This window comes from Schistocerca americana, chromosome 8 (genome assembly GCF_021461395.2).
Source record: "Schistocerca americana isolate TAMUIC-IGC-003095 chromosome 8, iqSchAmer2.1, whole genome shotgun sequence".
Classification (NCBI taxonomy): Eukaryota; Metazoa; Arthropoda; class Insecta; order Orthoptera; family Acrididae; genus Schistocerca; species Schistocerca americana.
The window spans coordinates 510,837,142-510,856,634 of record NC_060126.1 but is presented as its reverse complement, the minus strand read 5'-3'; the positions used below and the strand labels follow the sequence as shown (position 1 = coordinate 510,856,634).

Sequence of the window (19,493 nt, the reverse complement as noted above, 5' to 3'; positions counted from 1 at the left end):
GGGATCGAGACGTGGCTGCACGATCCGTTACAGCCATGCGGAAAAGATGCCTGTCATCTCGACTGCTAGTGATACGAGGCCGTTGGGATCCAGCACGGCGTTCCGTATTACCCTCCTGAACACACCGATTCCATATTCTGTTAACAGTCATTGGATCTCGACCAACGCGAGCAGCAATGTCGCGTTACGATAAACCGCAATCGCGATAGGCTACAATCCGACCTTTATCAAATTCGGAAACGTGATGGTACGCGTTTCTCCTCCTTACACGAGGCATCACAACAACGTTTCACCAGGCAACGCCGGTCAACTGCTGTTTGTGTATGAGAAATGGGTTGGAAACTTCCCTCAAGTCAGCACGTTGTAGGTGTCGCCACCGGCGCCAACCTTGTGTGAATGCTCTGAAAAGCTAATCATTTACATATCACAGCATCTTCTTCCTGTCAGTTAAATTTCGCGTGTGTAGTACGTCATCTTCGTGGTGTAGCAATTTTAATGGCCAGTAGTGTAGTAACTGCGCGCAAAAGTCGGCACCGCAGAGCGGGGAGTGGAGAGTGATGTGGCGCGGCATTCGGTGCTGGCTGCCTGCGGCGCCGAGTCGGTCACCGCCTGGACAGCTGTCCGCAAACACGGCCGCCGTGTTTATCGAGCGTCAAGGCGAGCGTGCATACTGATGGCGACACGGCGTACCGCAGGCTCTGACGTCCCACAACGAACCTCTCAGTGTCCGCCGCGTGTAGCGAGCCAGAGCGAGAGGGCAGAGGCTGCGTAATCTCTAGTGGATGCTACTGGACGGCCATTCCGGCTCACGACACATCGTCCCAGCTGTAGGTCATCTATCAAACGGCTTCCTGGGGACGCAGAATTTTGATTTTCAGCATTACATATAAGTACTGACCAAATTTTAAAAATTGGTGAATACCAGTCAGTCTTTAGACTAAACACATCCTGTCCGTAACAAATTTTTAATTTAAAACTAATCCTTAGGCATCAATACTGTACGTACTTTTGTGGCTTTTAAAAAGCCCTGCGACTCAGTTGAATCTCTTTTCCAAATTTTAAAACAACACGGACTAGGTAATAAAACTCTAACACTGATTAAGGAAACGTTAACCGACACTACCTCTAACTTCATGGGAGAAATTTCTGAATCATTTGATACAAAGACTGGTGTTAGACAGGGAGATGGACTATCCCCATTACTGTTTAGTTATGTTTTGGAAAAGGTATTTACAGAATGGCGAGAGCAAAGTCGAGTCAAAAATGTGGATCAATCAACCAAGTTGGGTAGAAGCAATATTACAGTGGATTGCCTGGTGTTTGTAGATGACCTGGCAGTTTTAACTAGGGATATTACCACAGCTCAAAGTCAAATTGAAATTCTTAAAGAAGTTGCGGAAAAAGTAGGTCTGCAAATATCATTCGCAAAAGCGGAATGTGTCACACGCAACAAGCAAGCACCAAAGTTTTTGAACACGAAATGCGGAAAAATAAAAAGGATTTCTCAGTTTAAGTACTTGGGGTATATCATACAAGAAAACGGTCTGGAAAAAATTGCAAATTAAGTACGCTCTCTAAAGACGGCAACTGCATTCAGAGAAACACAAAATATTTGTAATACAAAATTACTTTCTACATGCAGTAAACATAGGCATTACAGCAGTGTAACCAAACCTAAATGGCCGGCCTCTGTGATCAAGCGGTTCTAGGCGTTTCAGTCCGGAACTACGCGGCTGCTACGGTCGCAGGTTCGAATCCTGCCTCGGGCATGTATCTGTGTGATGTCCTTAGGTTAGTTACCTTTAAGACCTCAGATGTTAAGTCCCATAGAGCTTACAGCCATTTTAACCATTTTTTGAAACCTGATTATCTTAACGGAGCAGAAACTTTCATTTTAAATAGAAAGATGGGTATTCAAATGGTTCAAATGGCTCTGAGCGCTATGGGACTCAACTGCTGAGGTCATTAGTCCCCTAGAACTTAGAACTAGTTAAACCTAACTAACCTAAGGACATCACAAACATCCATGCCCGAGGCAGGATTCGAACCTGCGACCGTAGCGGTCTTGCGGTTCCAGACTGCAGCGCCTTTAACCGCACGGCCACTTCGGCCGGCAAAGATGGGTATTGAAAAGATTCGAAAGAATGGAAGAAAGATTATTAGGAGAATATTAGGATCCAAAATTACTGATAAGGGGTCTTATACTCTGAGAAGTAATAAGCAAATAGAAGAATACACAGACATGCACGGTGACAAGAGGAAACGGAGACTTAAATTTTATGTGCACATTAAAAGAATGGCACCCACTAGATTGACAAAACAAATAGTAGAACTGTACGAAAAACAGAAGTAAGGCTAACACTGAGCCAGTTAAATGGATCGCTGCGTTTAAGGAGGATCTTCAAGCAGCCGGTATAACTGAGGCAGACGTTACAGACGAAAAGAGATTCAGACAAAAGATATTTGATTGGAAAGTTGGTCAGAGGTAAATTACAAAACTGACTGGAACACCGTGGTCTGATGAAAGAAAGAGACTTCATTCTGAAAGGATGAAACAAGTTTGCACAGAACTGAAGGCCAACCTTTGAAAGCGACGTATACTGAATGTATCTCGCGTTTTCCTATTGGGCCCATACGTGAGAAATAATAATAATAATAATAAAATGCTATCATAGTCCACTCATTAAGGGCTGTAATCGTATGTGAAAGGTTTAACACAGTCACTCAAAGTATCACACAAAGTCTTCAGACGGCGAAACTCACCACAAGCAAACTGCCCTGACTTTCTTCGTCCAGTATTTCGGAATGAGAGCAATTAGCGACTTCCAACATAGTTCACACACAATTACAAACCTTTACGAAACTTCTTTCTCGCTGATACTAGCAGAAAATGATAAAAGGAAGAAAAGGCGTATCTCTTATTACATCTTCGTTGTTCCGTGTGTCAAAACTGCTCCATAAGGTATCACGTTTTAATTCCTTACTTCTTCACCGTTCGCAACAAATTTTGCCGGCGGTATCCGCATATACATGGCGAAGAGAAAATACCGCACTTGGCAGGTCGGCATGTAATTCCTCATCCAGACTCAAGGGAACAATTTATAAGAAGGCTGTTTAGGTTTTTATGTTGGTAACGCCGTGTAGCGCTCTACATGAAAATCACTGACTGTGCTGTGTGAAGGCTGTGGTTGGTTTGCATTGTTGGAGTAATATTCGCCATTGTAGTGTTGAGCAGTTGGCTGTTAACAGCGCGTAGCGTTGCGCAGTTGGAGGTGAGCCGCCAGCAGTGGTGGATGTGGGGAGTGGAATGGCGGAGTTTTGAGAGCGGATGATCTGGACGTGTGTCCATCAGAGACAGTAAATTTGTAAGACTAGATGTCATGAACTGATATACATATTATGACTTTTGAACACTATTAAGGTAAATACATTGTTTGTTCTCTATCAAAATCTTTCATTTGCTAACTATGCCTATCAGTAGTTAGTGCCTTCAGTAGTTTGAATCCTTTATTTAGCTGGCAGTAGTGGCGCTCGCTGTGTTGCAGTAGTTCGAGTAACGAAGATTTTTGTGAGGTAAGTGATTCGTGAAAGTTATACGTTATTGTTAGTCAGGGTCATTATTGAAAGTCAGATTGCGTTGCGCTAAAAATATTGTGTGTCAGTTTAGTGTTGATCAGAATAAGTAAAGAGAGAAATGTCTGAGTACGTTCAGTTCTGCTCAGCTGTTTGAAAATCAAATAATGTAAGAGGTTTATCTGCATAGTAATTCATTAAGTTTTATAAGGGGACGTTTCAAGTTTACCTAGCAAAATCAAATCCCCTGCGTTTTGAAAACACATGTATGAAAACGAGGCTGTCACATCGCACAGCACATCGGAATGTACAGAGGACCGTTCTACCAGCCTGCACTACCGTGCCAGCAGTCATAACTGAGTGGACTACTAGGACGTCAAAACCGTGCAGCTATGCTTCTAATCTTAATCGGATACCTTTTTCACTTCTCACATGCCCGTTCCCTACTCCTCGTTCGTTTACAAGCAGGACATCATTTTGTCACGTGACAATAGCCTATCACATGACAGTGGGATCCACTAAACTGCACGCATGCATCTACTAATAGCGCAATACACAACAATTACTTGTCGTCAAGTTCATGTTAGGAGGCTTCTCGGTGCAGTAAACAAACGATGAACATGTCGATATGCTTTTCGTGCTGGGTGCATCCGGTAACCAAGCTGCCACTGCTCCTGCTACTACAGCTCGGTATGTATGCTGCACGGTACGACCAAAGGTGCCATCACGATAAGAATGTGTTATAGTCGCCTGGAGCAACACCTTCGGGAAACAGGTAATCTTCGTCCACGATGGACAGACGTCGTCCAAGGACTTGACGCACTCCACAAGCAGACGATGCGACTCTTAAAATCGTTCACCGACCACCTCGGCGAAGTACCCGTGATATTGCACGACAGTTCCAGATATCTCAAGGACTGGCAGTTGAACCGTTACACGGTGAAGACCTGCTGCGTCCATGTCATTACACGTTCACCCGACACCAGCAGCCTGAAGACCGCATTCGACGAGTACAATTTTGTGAATGGTCTTAGCACGAAGTGGAAGATAACGAACATTTTATAAATCATGTGATATGGACTGACGAATCAAGCTTCACTCTTGAAGGTATTTTCACCCTCCACAACAGCCATTCTTCTTCGGAACACAATCCACTTGTCACCCATCAACGTGGCTTTCAGGCACGCTTTAGCTTAAACCCTCAGTCTGGAATCGTGGGAGAAGTTCTGGGCCCTTTACCTGTTGTCGACAAGTTGAGCACACACCTGTATCGTACGTTCGTCTGCAATACTTTTCCTGACGCATCGGAAAATGTTCCAGTTGGCGTTCGGGACAGCTATGGTTTCAGCTCTTTGGAATTGACGTGCGTAACTATTTAAATGTAGCGTTTCCAAGGGAAATGGATTGGTCGTAAAGGTCCAATGCACTGGTGTCCTGGTTCCTCGAAAATTAACGTAGCAGATTTTTATTTGTGAGGACACTTAAAGGAACAAGTTTACAGTATTTCGCCCGTGGATGTACACCACCCAATAGCTCGCGCGCATGCCGCTTCGGCAATGGTGGATGCAGTTGACAGTTGAGTGCGTAGCGACCAGCAAAGTGTGATCCAGCGAGTGGCAAAGTGTTTGCAAATGCAAGGGGGTCGCTTTGAACATCTACTCCAAAGTGAACGTTCCTCGTACTTGTTCGTACCGGCTCCGTTAAGATAAGCCTGGATGTCAAACGTACAAAATGGGATTACTGTGCGTAGCATTACGTGCGATCTAGTGTAGCTTACCCATTGTGTTTTTTGCACCTCACTGGATGCAGACGATGTTACTGTATCCACTATTATTTTCTATTGGCTCCATTTGTGTCATGAACGAATCAAAGTGGTCGTTTAGTTTACGTCTGTAAGAAGTTCATGCAATGTCTTAATGTTTAAATAAAGCTAACAGTAGGTTTGTTTGTATATAACTCATCTACTACCAGTCACGATTTTCTTAATTTTATTTTTCGCACGACTCGTTTCGGGAAATGATTCCCATTTTCAAGTGCGTTTTTTATGGTTGTTGTGCCATTTCTATGTGGTGACGTCGATGTGTGAGATTATGCTTCATTTCGTTGATTTTACTGCAGTATATCAACATCACCACATAGAAAAAGGCTTAACAAACACAAAAAACGCAGTTGGAAATGGGAATCATTTCCCGAAACGCGGCGTGCGAAAAATAAAATAAAGAAAATCGTGACTGGTAGCAGATGAGTTATTTGTAAACAAACCTATTGTTTTCACTGTCCCAGGCTCTCAGAACCATTTATAATGGATCAAATCAAAGCTAACAGGAAGAAACACACAAGATTCCGCATCATTTCGGTGTCAGTTGGATACAATTTGCTGCTTTAACTGAAAAAAAATACTTAGGCGCAGATGAGACTCGAACATCGGCGAGTCTGCATACCTGTTCTCCACGGCATTGCCTCGTCTCACTGGGCTCATGGGCCACCTCTGGTGCAGTGCAAAGTTGGTGCTGCATCTTCTTGACCATGCTGCACGCAACGTTTTTTTAAATCGCATTTCTATTAAACATACTGGTGGGACTAGGTTTTGCCAGAGACACTTTTGTCTTGAGTTGGGATAACGAAAAGCATGCAGACCTCCAAGTGTACCTTTTTTCATTTACCCCGTACAACTGTATCTAGATGCAGAATTTTATCACTGTACTGTGCTACATCAGGAGATATGACGTCACAAACACTGACAAGCATGAAAAAGTAGCTCTTGCGCAGCATAATTATTTTATTGCACATGTTCCTATATTTTAAAAAAGCTTCTACCATGCGAGCTCGGAACAGAAGAAGCTAGTTCAGGGCCGATGTGCCAACCGGAATATCAACAAGGCATATACCACAGATGTCAGGGCATGAGGTACTGACACACAGCCTCAGGGAGAGGAAGGCCGAAACGCAAATGTTGCAGTGCTACAGAACAACAGACTCTGAAGTAACACTGCCAGGGTGCTGCTACGAAATCCAACCCAGGCAGAAACATCTGAGCTCGGCGACCCAAAATAATTACTGAATAACCACAGCACGGCAAGGAACGCTGAGGGGTCAAATGTCCTCATGGTACATCCAGAGCACCATGCATAGGCCCCGGCATTTAAAAAACACGGCTTTCGGAGCTATAAGGCACATTCATGTTGTGCTGCCATTCTGTCCGTGTCGCTAGAACCATAGACAATGACCGTCTATTGAGTTTCAGTCGAACCACGCCAAGCTGATTGACGATGGCCTGCCTGTTACCTGCTGGCGGATTTCGGCACAGTGGTGCAGCCAACCCGGGCCACGTCTACCGTTGTTGCCTGCTGGGATACCGCGGATAAGATGACTGACGTGCGGCTAATCCACCTACACCATACGTCATCGCAGATGACCTGCAAGCTGTCACCTCTACGCAAGCCAGACGAGACGTGCCCCTGGCCAACTAGTGTGCATCTGCTGCAGTCTTGGTTCATCCATGTGGACGACCAGAGTCTAGTATTGACGACAACCGACATCCTGGACCACAGTCGGCAGTCTCCGACCGAGCGCGCAGTGGGCTGTCTTGGAGAGGGCTGAGGCAGAACCCGCGCCGTAGTGCGTCGCGTTGGGCGGGCGACGCCTTCTCGCCCCCGTGCTGCTACCAGCATGACACGCGCCCGTGGCTAACTGAACTGCGGAGTGACGTCACGTTTCGCTTAGAGCTCCTGCACAACAGGCTGACCCGTCCGTCACGTTTTCTCCGTCTCTAACGATTCGGCAATGTTTACCTTGAAGGTGGTTAACCTATTCACGCAGCTTTTTGCAGTATTTATTATACAATATTTGATATTGCACGTGTTAAGTGAATCCAAAAGTAACTACCGTTTATAGACATATTTAGAGCACCGTTTCTATATAACACAAGAATTGGTCCAAATGGTTCAGATGGCTCTCAGAACTATGGGACTTAACTTCTGAGGTCATCAGTCCCCTAGAACTTAGAACTACTTAAACCTAACTAACGTAAGGACATCACAAACACCCATGCCCGAGGCAGGATTCGAACCTGCGACCGTAGCGGTCGCACGGTTCCAGACTGAAGCGCCTAGAACCACTTGGCCACTCCGGCCCGCACACAAAAACTGAAATATAATACTAGACAGCTATAGAAACGTAGGTTCTAAACTTGCTTGATAGTTTGTAAATGTTAAATGCGATGAGTTAAGAAATCGGAACCATCGTTGAACATAAAAATTTTGAAAACATATATGTATGGTGCAAAATTGGCAGTTGACCCTAAATAACGAAAAGTGTGAGGTCATCCACGTGAGTGCTAAAAGGAATCCGTTAAACTTCGATTACACGATAAGTCAATCAAATTTAAAGGCCGTAAATTCAACTAAATACCTAGGAATTACAATTACGAACAACTTAAATTGGAAAGACCACATAGAAAATGTTGTGGGGAAGGCTATCGAAAGGCTGCGTTTTATTGGCAGGACACTTAGAAACTGTAACAGATCTGCTAAGGAGACTGCCTACACGACGCTTGTCCGTCCTCTTTTAGAATACTGTTGCGTAGTGTGGGATCCTTATCAGATAGGAGTGACGGAGTACATCGAAAAAGTTCAAAGAAGGGCAGCACGTTTTGTATTATCGCGAAAAGGGGGAAAGAGTGTCACTGATATGACACAGGATTTGGGGTGGGCATAATTAAAACAAAGGAGTTTTTCGTTGCGGCGGAATCTTTTCGAGAAATTTCAATCCACAACTTTCTCCTCCGAATGCAAAAATATTTTGTTGACGCCAATCTACATAGGGAGGAACGATTACCACGATAAAATAAGAGAAATCAGAGCTCGTACGCATAGATATAGGTATTCATTCTTTCCGCGCGCTATACGAGATTGCAATAATAGAGAATTGTGACGGTCGCTCGATGAACCCTTTGCTAGGCACTTAAATGTGATTTGCAGAGTATACATGGAGATATAGGTGTAGAATTGCCTCCTAGGACGTACGGATAAATCTGCCGTAGCGGAACATCTTTACGAAGAGGGTGATGGCGAGACAAAACTCACTGAGAAGAGTGTAATGTCTAAAACATCGCATTACCACGCGCGTGTGTATAGAGAGGCTATTGAGATCTAGAAACAACATAATAGTTTTAACAGAAAAGAGGAAGGTGTTAAATGAGTGAAAATGTGGATGTCAACACTGTAACGTAAGAATGACGATCGATTGCTTTCAATCGAGAATGTTGGCAATACCAGCGATAATCTCGCAGCCGATGTCACGTGACAGACTGTGCTGCCCTGTAGGCCGCCTGTATAATCTGCGTTCCCTGATGTTCTAGCTGCAGTTCGCCATTTTACTTTTAAAGATGTCTCCCGGAGCCGAAGAGGAAACGTCAGGAGAAAGTTTTATACATCGACCACGGTCTAACAGCCCGGAAGTTTTAAGCGACGTTAGTACCAGCCGTGAAAGTTTACATTGTATGATCGATACCAGTGTCTTCAAATACGGGTGATATGACAACCTGTGGCTGTTTGTCGGTTTTGCCTGTATTATAGCCACTTGTAAAAGAGATGTTTATTTTTTTTTATTCAAAAGGGTGTACTTTAAGAAATGCCGCATATTTATTGTACAGAAGTGGGGGAAAGTATAGGTTCAGCTTAAAGTGAAGCGAATTTTTATTAGTAGTTTCATCCATCATTTAATGAATGTTCATTTTATATACGTCATGATATGTTTTGAAGCTTGTTGAGTTGTGGTAAAAACTTAATTCTTTGGAGGTTACGTTACTTGTGCAGGTTGCCTCGAAATGACCGGACCGCTTTAAAAATGTCTGAATTATCACTCGTTATGCCATGCCTATATAGGAAACGAGGTTAAGTATTAGTCAGTTTGCGTATGTAGGTCTACGGTAAGACGTACGAGGGTAAGTCAATTATTATCCGCAGTTTAGTTACATTTTTGTTTATTTTGGTAGTACTGTCGTTTTACGTTGATGACGCATGCTTTCTTTATTTGTTGTCGTATCTTTGCAATTTTCAAGCTGCTAGGTTAGTTTCGTTATCGCTGCCGTGCTTTTAATCGCGGTTTCTCCGCTGTCTATTTGCACCAAACAAGAGCAACGTTCAGTGATTCATTTTTTGTGATCGGAAGGCGTATCAGGGGCCGAAATTCATCGAAGACTTTCGGTACAGTACGGGAACAGTATTTTGCCACAACGGAGTGTCTACGAATGGGTTGAAAAATTCCGAGATGGTCGCACAAGTGTTACGCACGGTGAGGAAGTCGGACGACCGTTTACCGCAACAAATGAAGAAATTGAGCGTTCACGTGAAATGACTCTCTTGGACAGACGATTAACTATTGACGAAGTGACACCTCGTCTGCAAATTAGTCACGGTTCTGCTTACGAAATCATTCACAACAGTCTTGGGTTTCATAAAGATTGTGCAAAATGGGTCCCAAAACAACTCACACAGTTGCATAAGCAAACGCGCTTGGACATCTGCAAAAAAACATTTGCATCGCTGTGGTAACGAAGGGGACAACTTCTTAGACCGGATCATTACTGGTGATGAACATGGCTCCATCATTACGAGCCAGAGAGTAAACGGCAGACTATGGAATGGAAACATCCAAATTTGCCATGCAAGGAAAATTCAAGGCCCAACTGTCTGCAGGAAAACTGATGCTTACGGTTGTTTGGGACGTCCAACGTCCAGTACTGGAACATTATGGGGAAAGGGGCACAACAATGAACAGTGTACGTTACAGTGACATGCTGCAATTTGAAACAAACGCCGAGGACTGCTGTCAAAAGCTATTGTGTTGTTGCACGACAATGCCCGTCCGCATACTGCTGCCCACACTGCTGAAACGCTGCAGAAACTCAAATCTGAAGTACTGGATCATCCTCCATATAGTCCTGATCTTGCCCCTTCAGACTATCACTTGTTCGGACCACTCAGACAAGCATTAAGGGGCCGTCCATTTGCCTCGGACGAAGCAGTGAAAGAAGCGGTGCATTCCCGGCTCGCAGCTGAACCGAGAACCTTCTTTAATGAGGGCATCAGGAAGCTTGTACAACGATGGACCAAGTGCATTGAAACGCGAGGAGACTATATCGAAAAATGATGTTCTTGTAAGTTTCCTCTTCGATTGCAATAAAATTGTATAGCTACTTTGCGGATAATAATTGACTTATCCTCGTATAAATATACGAAAAATATTCCTCTCCACTTCTCCAATTGCGAAAATACCGCAGGAATCGAAATATTTTGAGACGAACTGCTTAAGTACAGTTTTGAACTGGGAAGAAACGCAATTACATACAACTGGTTTCATGTTTACAACTACTTTTATTAATGTGTATTTACAGTACACTACTGAGCGTTGGGTGGTTCCCAGTTGTCTCTCCGGCGGTCTACGGCCCATCTCGTTCATGATTCAGGATCACAAGGAAATCTAAACACGTGAAAACCATTTTTGCAATACAGTACACAGCTGAGCAGCCACCCATATTCATGACAAGTTCTTCAATACATTTAATTATAAATCTCCACTCACATCGTGACTCGTATGTATACAAGTATGAATATCCTATACTTTGGGGGAAACATGGCGGACCGTTCGGCTCAGGTTATAGGAGTCTCATCTCGCTGACAAGGCATCAGCACTTCTTGGCGGCACACGCGGTTACGCCCGCCTGCCGGCCGCAGCACTGAACACACACATATATGTGTACACTCAACACGATAAATAAATGTCACTGCAGATATCACTGAGCGTATACCGGCCCACTCGCACACACTCCGTGCTCAGCCTCCTGATCACGACACGATCCCAGCTATCTGGGTCACGACGCAACTTCTCCTTCAAATGGAGAGCAAATTACCCACACTATAAGTCATCCAGTTCCTCATAATGAGAGCACTTAGCGACTTCCAACAAACTCTACACATAATTTCAAACCTATTCTGAACTTCTCCTCACTTGCGTGTTTAACGCCAAACATTTAGCACATTAACTCGTTCGTAATCGTAAGACTGAAGCTGTTTCATACATGGAAGCTCGCTGGTTTGAAGAATCTGGGGTATACTGGGTTCAGTTAAAAGCCTTCGATAAGAGTGAAATGAAATAATACCAGCTGGATAGAACTGAGGATGCGTATATTTCAAGGTTCAAATGGCTCTGAGCACTATGGGACTTAACATCTGTGGTCATCAGTCCCCTAGAACTTAGAACTACTTAAATCTAACTAACCTAAGGACATCACACACATCCATGCCCGAGGAAAGATTCGAACCTGCGACCGTAGCTGTCACACGGTTCCAAACTGAAGCGCTTAGAACCGCACGGCCACACAGGCTGGCGTACTTCAAGGTTGTTCTTTAGCATGTACTCTCCCTAACATCTATTTGGAAAATATTACTAAGTATTATCTGATAATGAACAACAGGTACGAAATGGTGACCAGATAATAGGATACCTGAAAGTTGCAAATAGTATCGATCTTTTAGCTGGATATGAGCAAGTGCTTCAAGAAAGTTATGGGAGTTCGAAATTACTTGGACAGATTTTAAGATATGAAAAAAGTAAACAAAACAAAAATAATGACAATAGGAGGAGCAAAAAGATTAAAAATAATGCTGAATTGGGGAGAAATTAGAACCTGTGCAAGACTTCAAAGAAGTTGAAACTAGAACGAAAAAGCAATAGGAGGTACGGCTTATACAATTGCAACGAAAAATTTGTTCTTAAGAAGAGGAAGATTTTCTACAGCGATATAGAAATGGAATTAAAGAAAAGGCAGATGAATTACTTCGTTTTGAATCTTCTACTGTGCGATGTGGGAATACGGGCAATGATGAAGGAGAAAAAGAAGTTTTTGGAGACTTGGAAGAGAATAAAAGAAAATAGTGATAATCAAAGGGGCACTGACGATTGGCAGAAGGGAAGCTATCATCTGAGATAACTGACGGCAGAAAAAGAGTTTGTACTGTGTACTGAGAAGTCGTAACAAATTTTAAAAAGCACTTTACGAGTCATGGTGGGCGATCTTCTTAATCGAGGTAAATAAAACAACCTGAAGTAGTAACTGCAGACAATAAGGACCTGTTCACAGAGCAAAAAAACTGGCGAGCATGGTTTACACGGTAATTGGAGTCGTAAAAAAGCTCTTTAAGCGATCCAAGTAAAATGTGTGTAATTTTTTATAAAGAATTTTGTTTCAACTTTAAAAAATCAGAAGTTTGACCTATAAGGTTGGAAATGAACAAATGAGGCATAAAAATAAAGTTGCAATCTTAACAGCATTATACGTTCAGTTAAGAAAAATTTTATAGCTTAAATACTCCGACAATGCTGCAATTCTGCCTTTAACTAACAACTACTTAGTATGCATTTTATTGTATACATTTATTTCATGTGGATAATTCTTAACTTCTGTCTACTTATTATTCACTACGCTATGTTCTCAATGGCACAATCCACTCAATAATAGAATATTCAGGCACTGAATGTACAGCGGTAAGTATATCGATGTTTCAATGTGTTCTATATAGACGTTTACGTGTCTCTAAATACCGAAAAGCCAAACAGCTCACTTTGTACAGTAATTAGCAAATTTCTATTCACAACGTAACCGTTTCAGACAGAGATTCAGAGGTGAGTATTTAGTTGGCACCATGTTGTTGTTGTGGTCTTAATTTGAAGGCTGCCGGCCGAAGTGGCCGTGCGGTTAAAGGCGCTGCAGTCTGGAACCGCAAGACCGCTACGGTCGCAGGTTCGAATCCTGCCTCGGGCATGGATGTTTGTGATGTCCTTAGGTTAGTTAGGTTTAACTAGTTCTAAGTTCTAGGGGACTAATGACCTCAGCAGTTGAGTCCCATAGTGCTCAGAGCCATTTGAACCAATTTGAAGGCTGGTTCGATGCATCTCTCCACGCTACTCTATCCCGTGGCAAGGCTCTTCATCTCCGAATTACTACTGCAACCTGTACTCATTTGGATCTGCTTACCGTGTTCAAACTTTGTTCTCCATCTATAATTTTTACCTCTCCACACTTCCTTCCATTAATAAACTGACAATTCCTTGATGTCTCAGAAAGCGTCCTATCAACCAATCTCTCCTTTTCAGCGTAACATGTCGCCGAAACTGGTAGCCCAATAAAATAACAGTTTGGACATTTAGATGGCTGGAAGGTGTTTGATTTGACATTCTGTACTGAAAAGCGGAGGCTCCGCAACCATATGTGAAAAGATGGACCTACAGAGAATCTCCTCTTTCAGTCACGCTATGCCACAAACTTTTTCTCCTCAATTCAATTCAGTGCGTCCTCATTAATTACCCAATCTACCCATGTAATCTTCAGCATTATTGTATAGCATCATATTTCAAAAGCTGCTACTCCCGTTTCGATATGAGCTGCTTATCAGCCAAGCACTATTTCCATGCAAGGCTACACTTCAGAGAAATACCTTCACAAAAAACTTGATAACAGATTAGTAAACTACCCAGGTTTCGCACGGGCAGGACTGAGTATGTACGGCCAGACTACTTGTCTGACGCAGGGGTAAAAAATAAAAAGTCCTGATTGACTGACTGACTGAATGGCTCGTCATCGCGCAGCCCAAACCGCTAAGGATAGAAACATGAAATGTGGAGAGGGTGTGAATTTTATACTGTAGGCGTCGATTACGAAGGGATTTTTCGAAATTCCAGTCCTAAGGAGGTGAAACAGGGGATGAACGGATTTTGAAAATATGTCGCTATTAAGGCAGTTTGAAGTTATAACACGAAAATTGGTATTCGGCTTCCCGGTTATAAATTAAGAAACACGTGTTTCAGCATTTTTCGAAATTTAAACCTTATGGTGATGAACTAAGAAATGAGATGTTTCATGAAAATACGTCGCTATTAAGTCAATTTTGAAGCTAGAATTACGAAGATTGGTACTTGGTTTCCTGGTCTGAAAAAAGTGCTTCAGCGTTTTTCGAAAATGAATCCTTAACGGAGTAGAACGGTAAGTGAAAGTTTTTTCGAAAATAAACCATTATTAAAGTACTACTTAAGCATTTTTAAAGCTACAACTATGAGAATCGATATTTGAATTCTCAGTTAATGATAAAAAACAGGTTTCAATGTTTTTGGGAATTCAACCCCTAGTTGAGTGAAATAGGTGATGTAAAATTTTTATAAAAATATTTCGTTATATTAAACTATTATCTCACTTCTCAAGAAATGCACGTCAGAAAGTTTCTATGGAAATGCCACCACAAGAACTCAAAAGGCGGGACTGACAAAGACTTCTGACTCCAGCTACAACAATCGCTTTTTGGTCAGAAGTACATTCTTTTCCGAATGTGTGAAAAGTCTGGAAGATGTCGCAATTCGTGAACAACAAAAAAATTCGACTCAAGAAAACAAAAATCTGTGCAGACCATATAGTCTACGCGAGGATAGCAGCGGGCGCTAAGCTAGTCAGTTACGTGCACAAACCCTCCTGTGAATCAGACCTGTCTGTTAGTGAAAAGTGTGTCAAAATGCTTACAGCAGTTCCTGAGATTACCGTCCACGTACAGACAGAAAACAACTGCGCGGCGGGGACTTGAGTTACATGTGTTGATGCTAACAGATTTCCCTATTTTAGAAATGCATTCTTGGGTTTACGAGCCTATTTTTTAAGTCGACTCCACTTCGGCCATCATCAATTACTTTGCTGCCCAAATAGCAAAACCCGTCCACTACTTTTGGTGCCTGATTTTCTTATCTGATTCCTATACAATGCTTCAAGTAATTCGACTACATCGATTACACTTGTTTTAATCTGGTTGATATTCATTTTATATCCTGCTTTCAAGACACTATCCAATCCGCTTAAACGGTGTTCTAAGTCCTTTTTCGTCTCCGAGAGGCAATTACAATTTCATCGGTGAAGTTCAAAGTTTTTATTTTTTGCCAGTGTTAGTACCATAATCGTAATGTTACAGATAGGAGACAATATCCTATGCGTACTCCCTGTGAAATCAGACATTTTTCTTAACTAGTTTGTGGAAACCGCCAAAGATATAAGTCAGGGCGGCCGGGCAGGAATTACAAACCTTTACCTTGTAGAGGAGAGGTATTTCACCTTTTGGTCAGGGATTTTGAAGGCGTGTCATCATTTCAGTGCACACACACACACACACACACACACACACACACACACACACACACACGAACTTTGTAAAAGTTTAGGTAAAAAGAAAATTTCTCCTGTTGTTACGTAACTAACAGGAAACATTTGGGGCAATCATTGGCTAGCAAGAATTGTTGTAGACGCAAAGCCTTCCTGATAAACAACGGTTCCGAGTGTTAAAATGGTTCAAATGGCTCTGAGCACTATGGGACTCAACTGCTGTGGTCATCAGTCCCCTAGAACGTAGAACTACTTAAACCTAACTAACCTAAAGACAACATCACACATCGATGCCCGAGGCAGGATTCGAACCTGCGACCGTAGCAGTCGCACGGTTCCGGACTGCGCGCCTAGAACCGCGAGACCACCGCGGCCGGCAATCCGAGTGTTATTTATGCAGCCACTGAAGCACAATGCGCTAATATATTGTGATTTTTGGCCTCGTTTCAGTAACTTGTGAGAGCAGATAGACAAAACCGTGTCACAATGAAATCCGAAACACGTGGGCGACCTAAGATCCACAGCTGGCGACGGTGGACCTCAGCCACGCGGGTCAGCAGTGAGATCATAAATTTTAAGAACTTAGGCCACGGAGAGCAGCGACCTGGTTCTGCATTTAAAAAATGAGTTGTCGAGATCGCAATAATATTTCTTTATTAAGCGGTTTCGGCTTACGTACAAGCCATCTTCAGATTTTTTTTTTTTTTTTTCGGCCCTGCAACGGTAGGAACAGCAAAGTAAAACACTGTACTTTTACATATGGCCTTAAAATAAGATACAGAAAAGCTGTAGTAAATGTTACAGGCAGTATTATTGAATGTGGCGTTAAAAATAGAGAAAGGTTATAGAGTTTACCCCTATAGCTTTTGCCGGCGGCTCCCCGGATTTTTCGTGCACTGACGGCACGTACAATAATACTGTCTGTAATTTTTACTACAGCTTTTCTGTATCTTATTTTAAGGCTATATGTAATAGTACAGTTTGTAACTTTCCTGTTCCTACCCTTTCAGGGCCAAAAAACACTGAAGATGGTAAGCCGAAACCGGTTAAGAAATAAATAATATTGCGATCTCGACGGTCCATTTTTTAAACACCACTGAGATCGTCAGACACCAGTTCTAAGTAGCCTGTTTATATGTTTGTATGTTGGCAGCGCTTTGGACTGCATTAATACCACTGACAGCGCTCTGCGCCGTCTGTTAGAGACTCTGTTTCTGTTTTAGGGCGCAAAAAACAAGTGAGGTCATAGGCGCGCAAATCAAAACTGTAGAACGCAAACAATCAGAGACTCTGTGGCTGGTAGGACTGGCAGTTGGAAGTTAATAGTCAGCAGTGATGGAGGTTAGAAGCAATGTTAGCGCGAGTGGACGGTGTGGAAGTGTGTCCGTCATGGAGATTTAATATCGGTTGAACATGGATTGTAAAATGTGGGTAATGGAATTATTGACGATTACATAAGTTTTCGAACTGGATGTCACATGATTAAGGTTAAGTCTACTAAATACATTGCTTGCTCTGGAACAAAATCTTTCCTTTGTTAACCAAATGCCTATTAGTAGTTAGAGCCTACAGTAGTTCGAATCTTTTTATTTAGCTGCCTGTAGTTGCTGCAATTGCTGTAGTTCGAGTTATGAAGATTCTCTGTGAGGTAAGATTGGTATGAAGAAGTGTAGGTTATTGTTGGGATTTCTGCTAACTCGGGGCCATTCTTTTGTGTTAATTATTTGAGCAGTCAGATTGCGTTGTCCTTGTATATTGTAGGCCAGTAATGAACAGAATAAGTTTGAGCTGTATTTGTCAGGGAAAATTCTTTAGGTTATAATGGTACTTGAATTACGTAACCATTACGGCACCTCACCTCAACCTCTCGATACCAGCAATATTCTACTGTGTTTCTGTAGAACAGTTAACATATTTCTGTGACAACATTCAGATTTGATTTCATTAATGTTGAGGCACTTTGATACATCGATATGTTTATATTGCAATGATATTATTCTTATGTGAATTCTTTCTTTTGTCACTATGGTCTTTGACGTGCTTGTAACTCTGATTTTTGGGCGCGTAAGCAGTTATTAGAGAGTCAAGTCTTGGTCGTCATGTTGAAAGGACGCAAATTGTAGTCAGTTTATGAAATGTGAACTTTAACAGTGAGGAAGATATTTTCAAGTATGTTTTATATTGTGAAGTGATGTTGCAACAAAAGTAATAAAAAAGAAGTGTAACTTAAATTCGGAGCCGGCCGAAGTGGCCGTGCGGTTAAAGGCGCTGCAGTCTGGAACCGCAAGACCGCTACGGTCGCAGGTTCGAATCCTGCTTCGGGCATGGATGTTTGTGATGTCCTTAGGTTAGTTAGGTTTAACTAGTTCTAAGTTCTAGGGGACTAATGACCTCAGCAGTTGAGTCCCATAGTGCTCAGAGCCATTTTTTTAAATTCGGAGTGCTGATTACTTTATTACATCAGCATTGTCTTAACTTGAAAAAGTTTCATGTTCAAGAATGGTTTATGAAACACATCTATAAAACTTTTGAATATCGCAGAATATCACCTAGGCCTCTTTGCATCCGTGCTTGGAATCATCACTACCCAGATTTTCGACGATTGAGCCATGAGTTCACAACGAGACCAGCGTGGGAAACACGAAAAGATGAGTGCCTAGTTCATCCACTATTTCATGAAATGGCTTTATTAACTGTGCTCTAATGACCCCTGCCACATAATATAACTTTGTTGTTGCCCGAAAATGCAATATTTAGCAGCGTGAGCAACACTACAATCATAATTAAATTTTACCTTTGTTGTGGTAGGGTTGTTGGAAGGGCACTGTTGAAATGATAAAGACAAGCAAAGTGATAGTAAGTTCAGTTTCACTCAGCAGTTTTAGAAGGTCCAGTTTCACGTTCTCAGTTACTTCAGTTTAATGAAGTAATATATTCAGAAGTTTGACAGTGAGAGTTACGTGGCCGCTGGCGCCGCCTACCTGCCGTTCTTGGTGACGATCATCTCGTTGGTGAGGCACTGGAACTTGGTCCAGAGCTCGCGGTCGTCCAGCGTGATGCTCAGGTCCCGCTCCGAGGGGTCGCCCTTGCCGGCCACGCCCCTGCCGGCCAGCTCGGGCTCCACGGCGGACAGGATGTGCGACTGCGCCATGCTGCTGACGGAACGGACACTGCTCAGCTCGCACCTGAAACCAACCACAGGCACGCCGGCCTGGTCACCGGCGAACCGAGCACTGTGCACGGGGAGGCGTCAGCGGGCGGCCTCTCGGGATGACGCTAGAGGGAAGCCAGCAACTGCCACGACTACAGTATGCGTAATAATATAAAAGTCGGCAAAGCAGTGGGATATAGTACGGGAAATAATGTAAACATCGCCAAAGAAGACAGATACGGAAGTACTTCTTAAATAATAGAACCCAGTACGTTGTCCTCGGCGGTGAGTGTTCATGGGAGGTGAGGGTATCATCTGGAGTGCCCCAGGGAAGTGTGGTAGGTCCGCTGTTGTTTTCTATCTACATAAATGATCTTTTGGATAGGGTGGATAGCAATGTGCGGCTGTTTGCTGATGATGCTGTTGTGTACCGGAAGGTGTCGTCGTTGAGTGACTGTAGGAGGATACAAGATGACTTGGACAGGATTTGTGATTGGTGTAAAGAATGGCAGCTAGCTCTAAATATAGATAAATGTAAATTAATGCAGATGAATAGGAAAAAGAATCCCGTAA

General features: G+C 42.9%; 1 protein-coding gene across 1 annotated transcript in view; it reads right to left on the bottom strand.

Annotated features, from left to right (window-relative positions):
* The window catches only part of LOC124545948 (T-related protein-like), a 204,005-nt gene extending 185,085 nt beyond the window's left edge, over window positions 1-18,920 (bottom strand). The window contains exon 1 of the mRNA XM_047124910.1: window positions 18,751-18,920. Within this exon, the coding sequence (XP_046980866.1) occupies window positions 18,751-18,920 (170 nt within the window). The remainder of the gene's footprint in view (window positions 1-18,750) is intronic.
* Window positions 18,921-19,493: the final 573 nt, after the last annotated feature.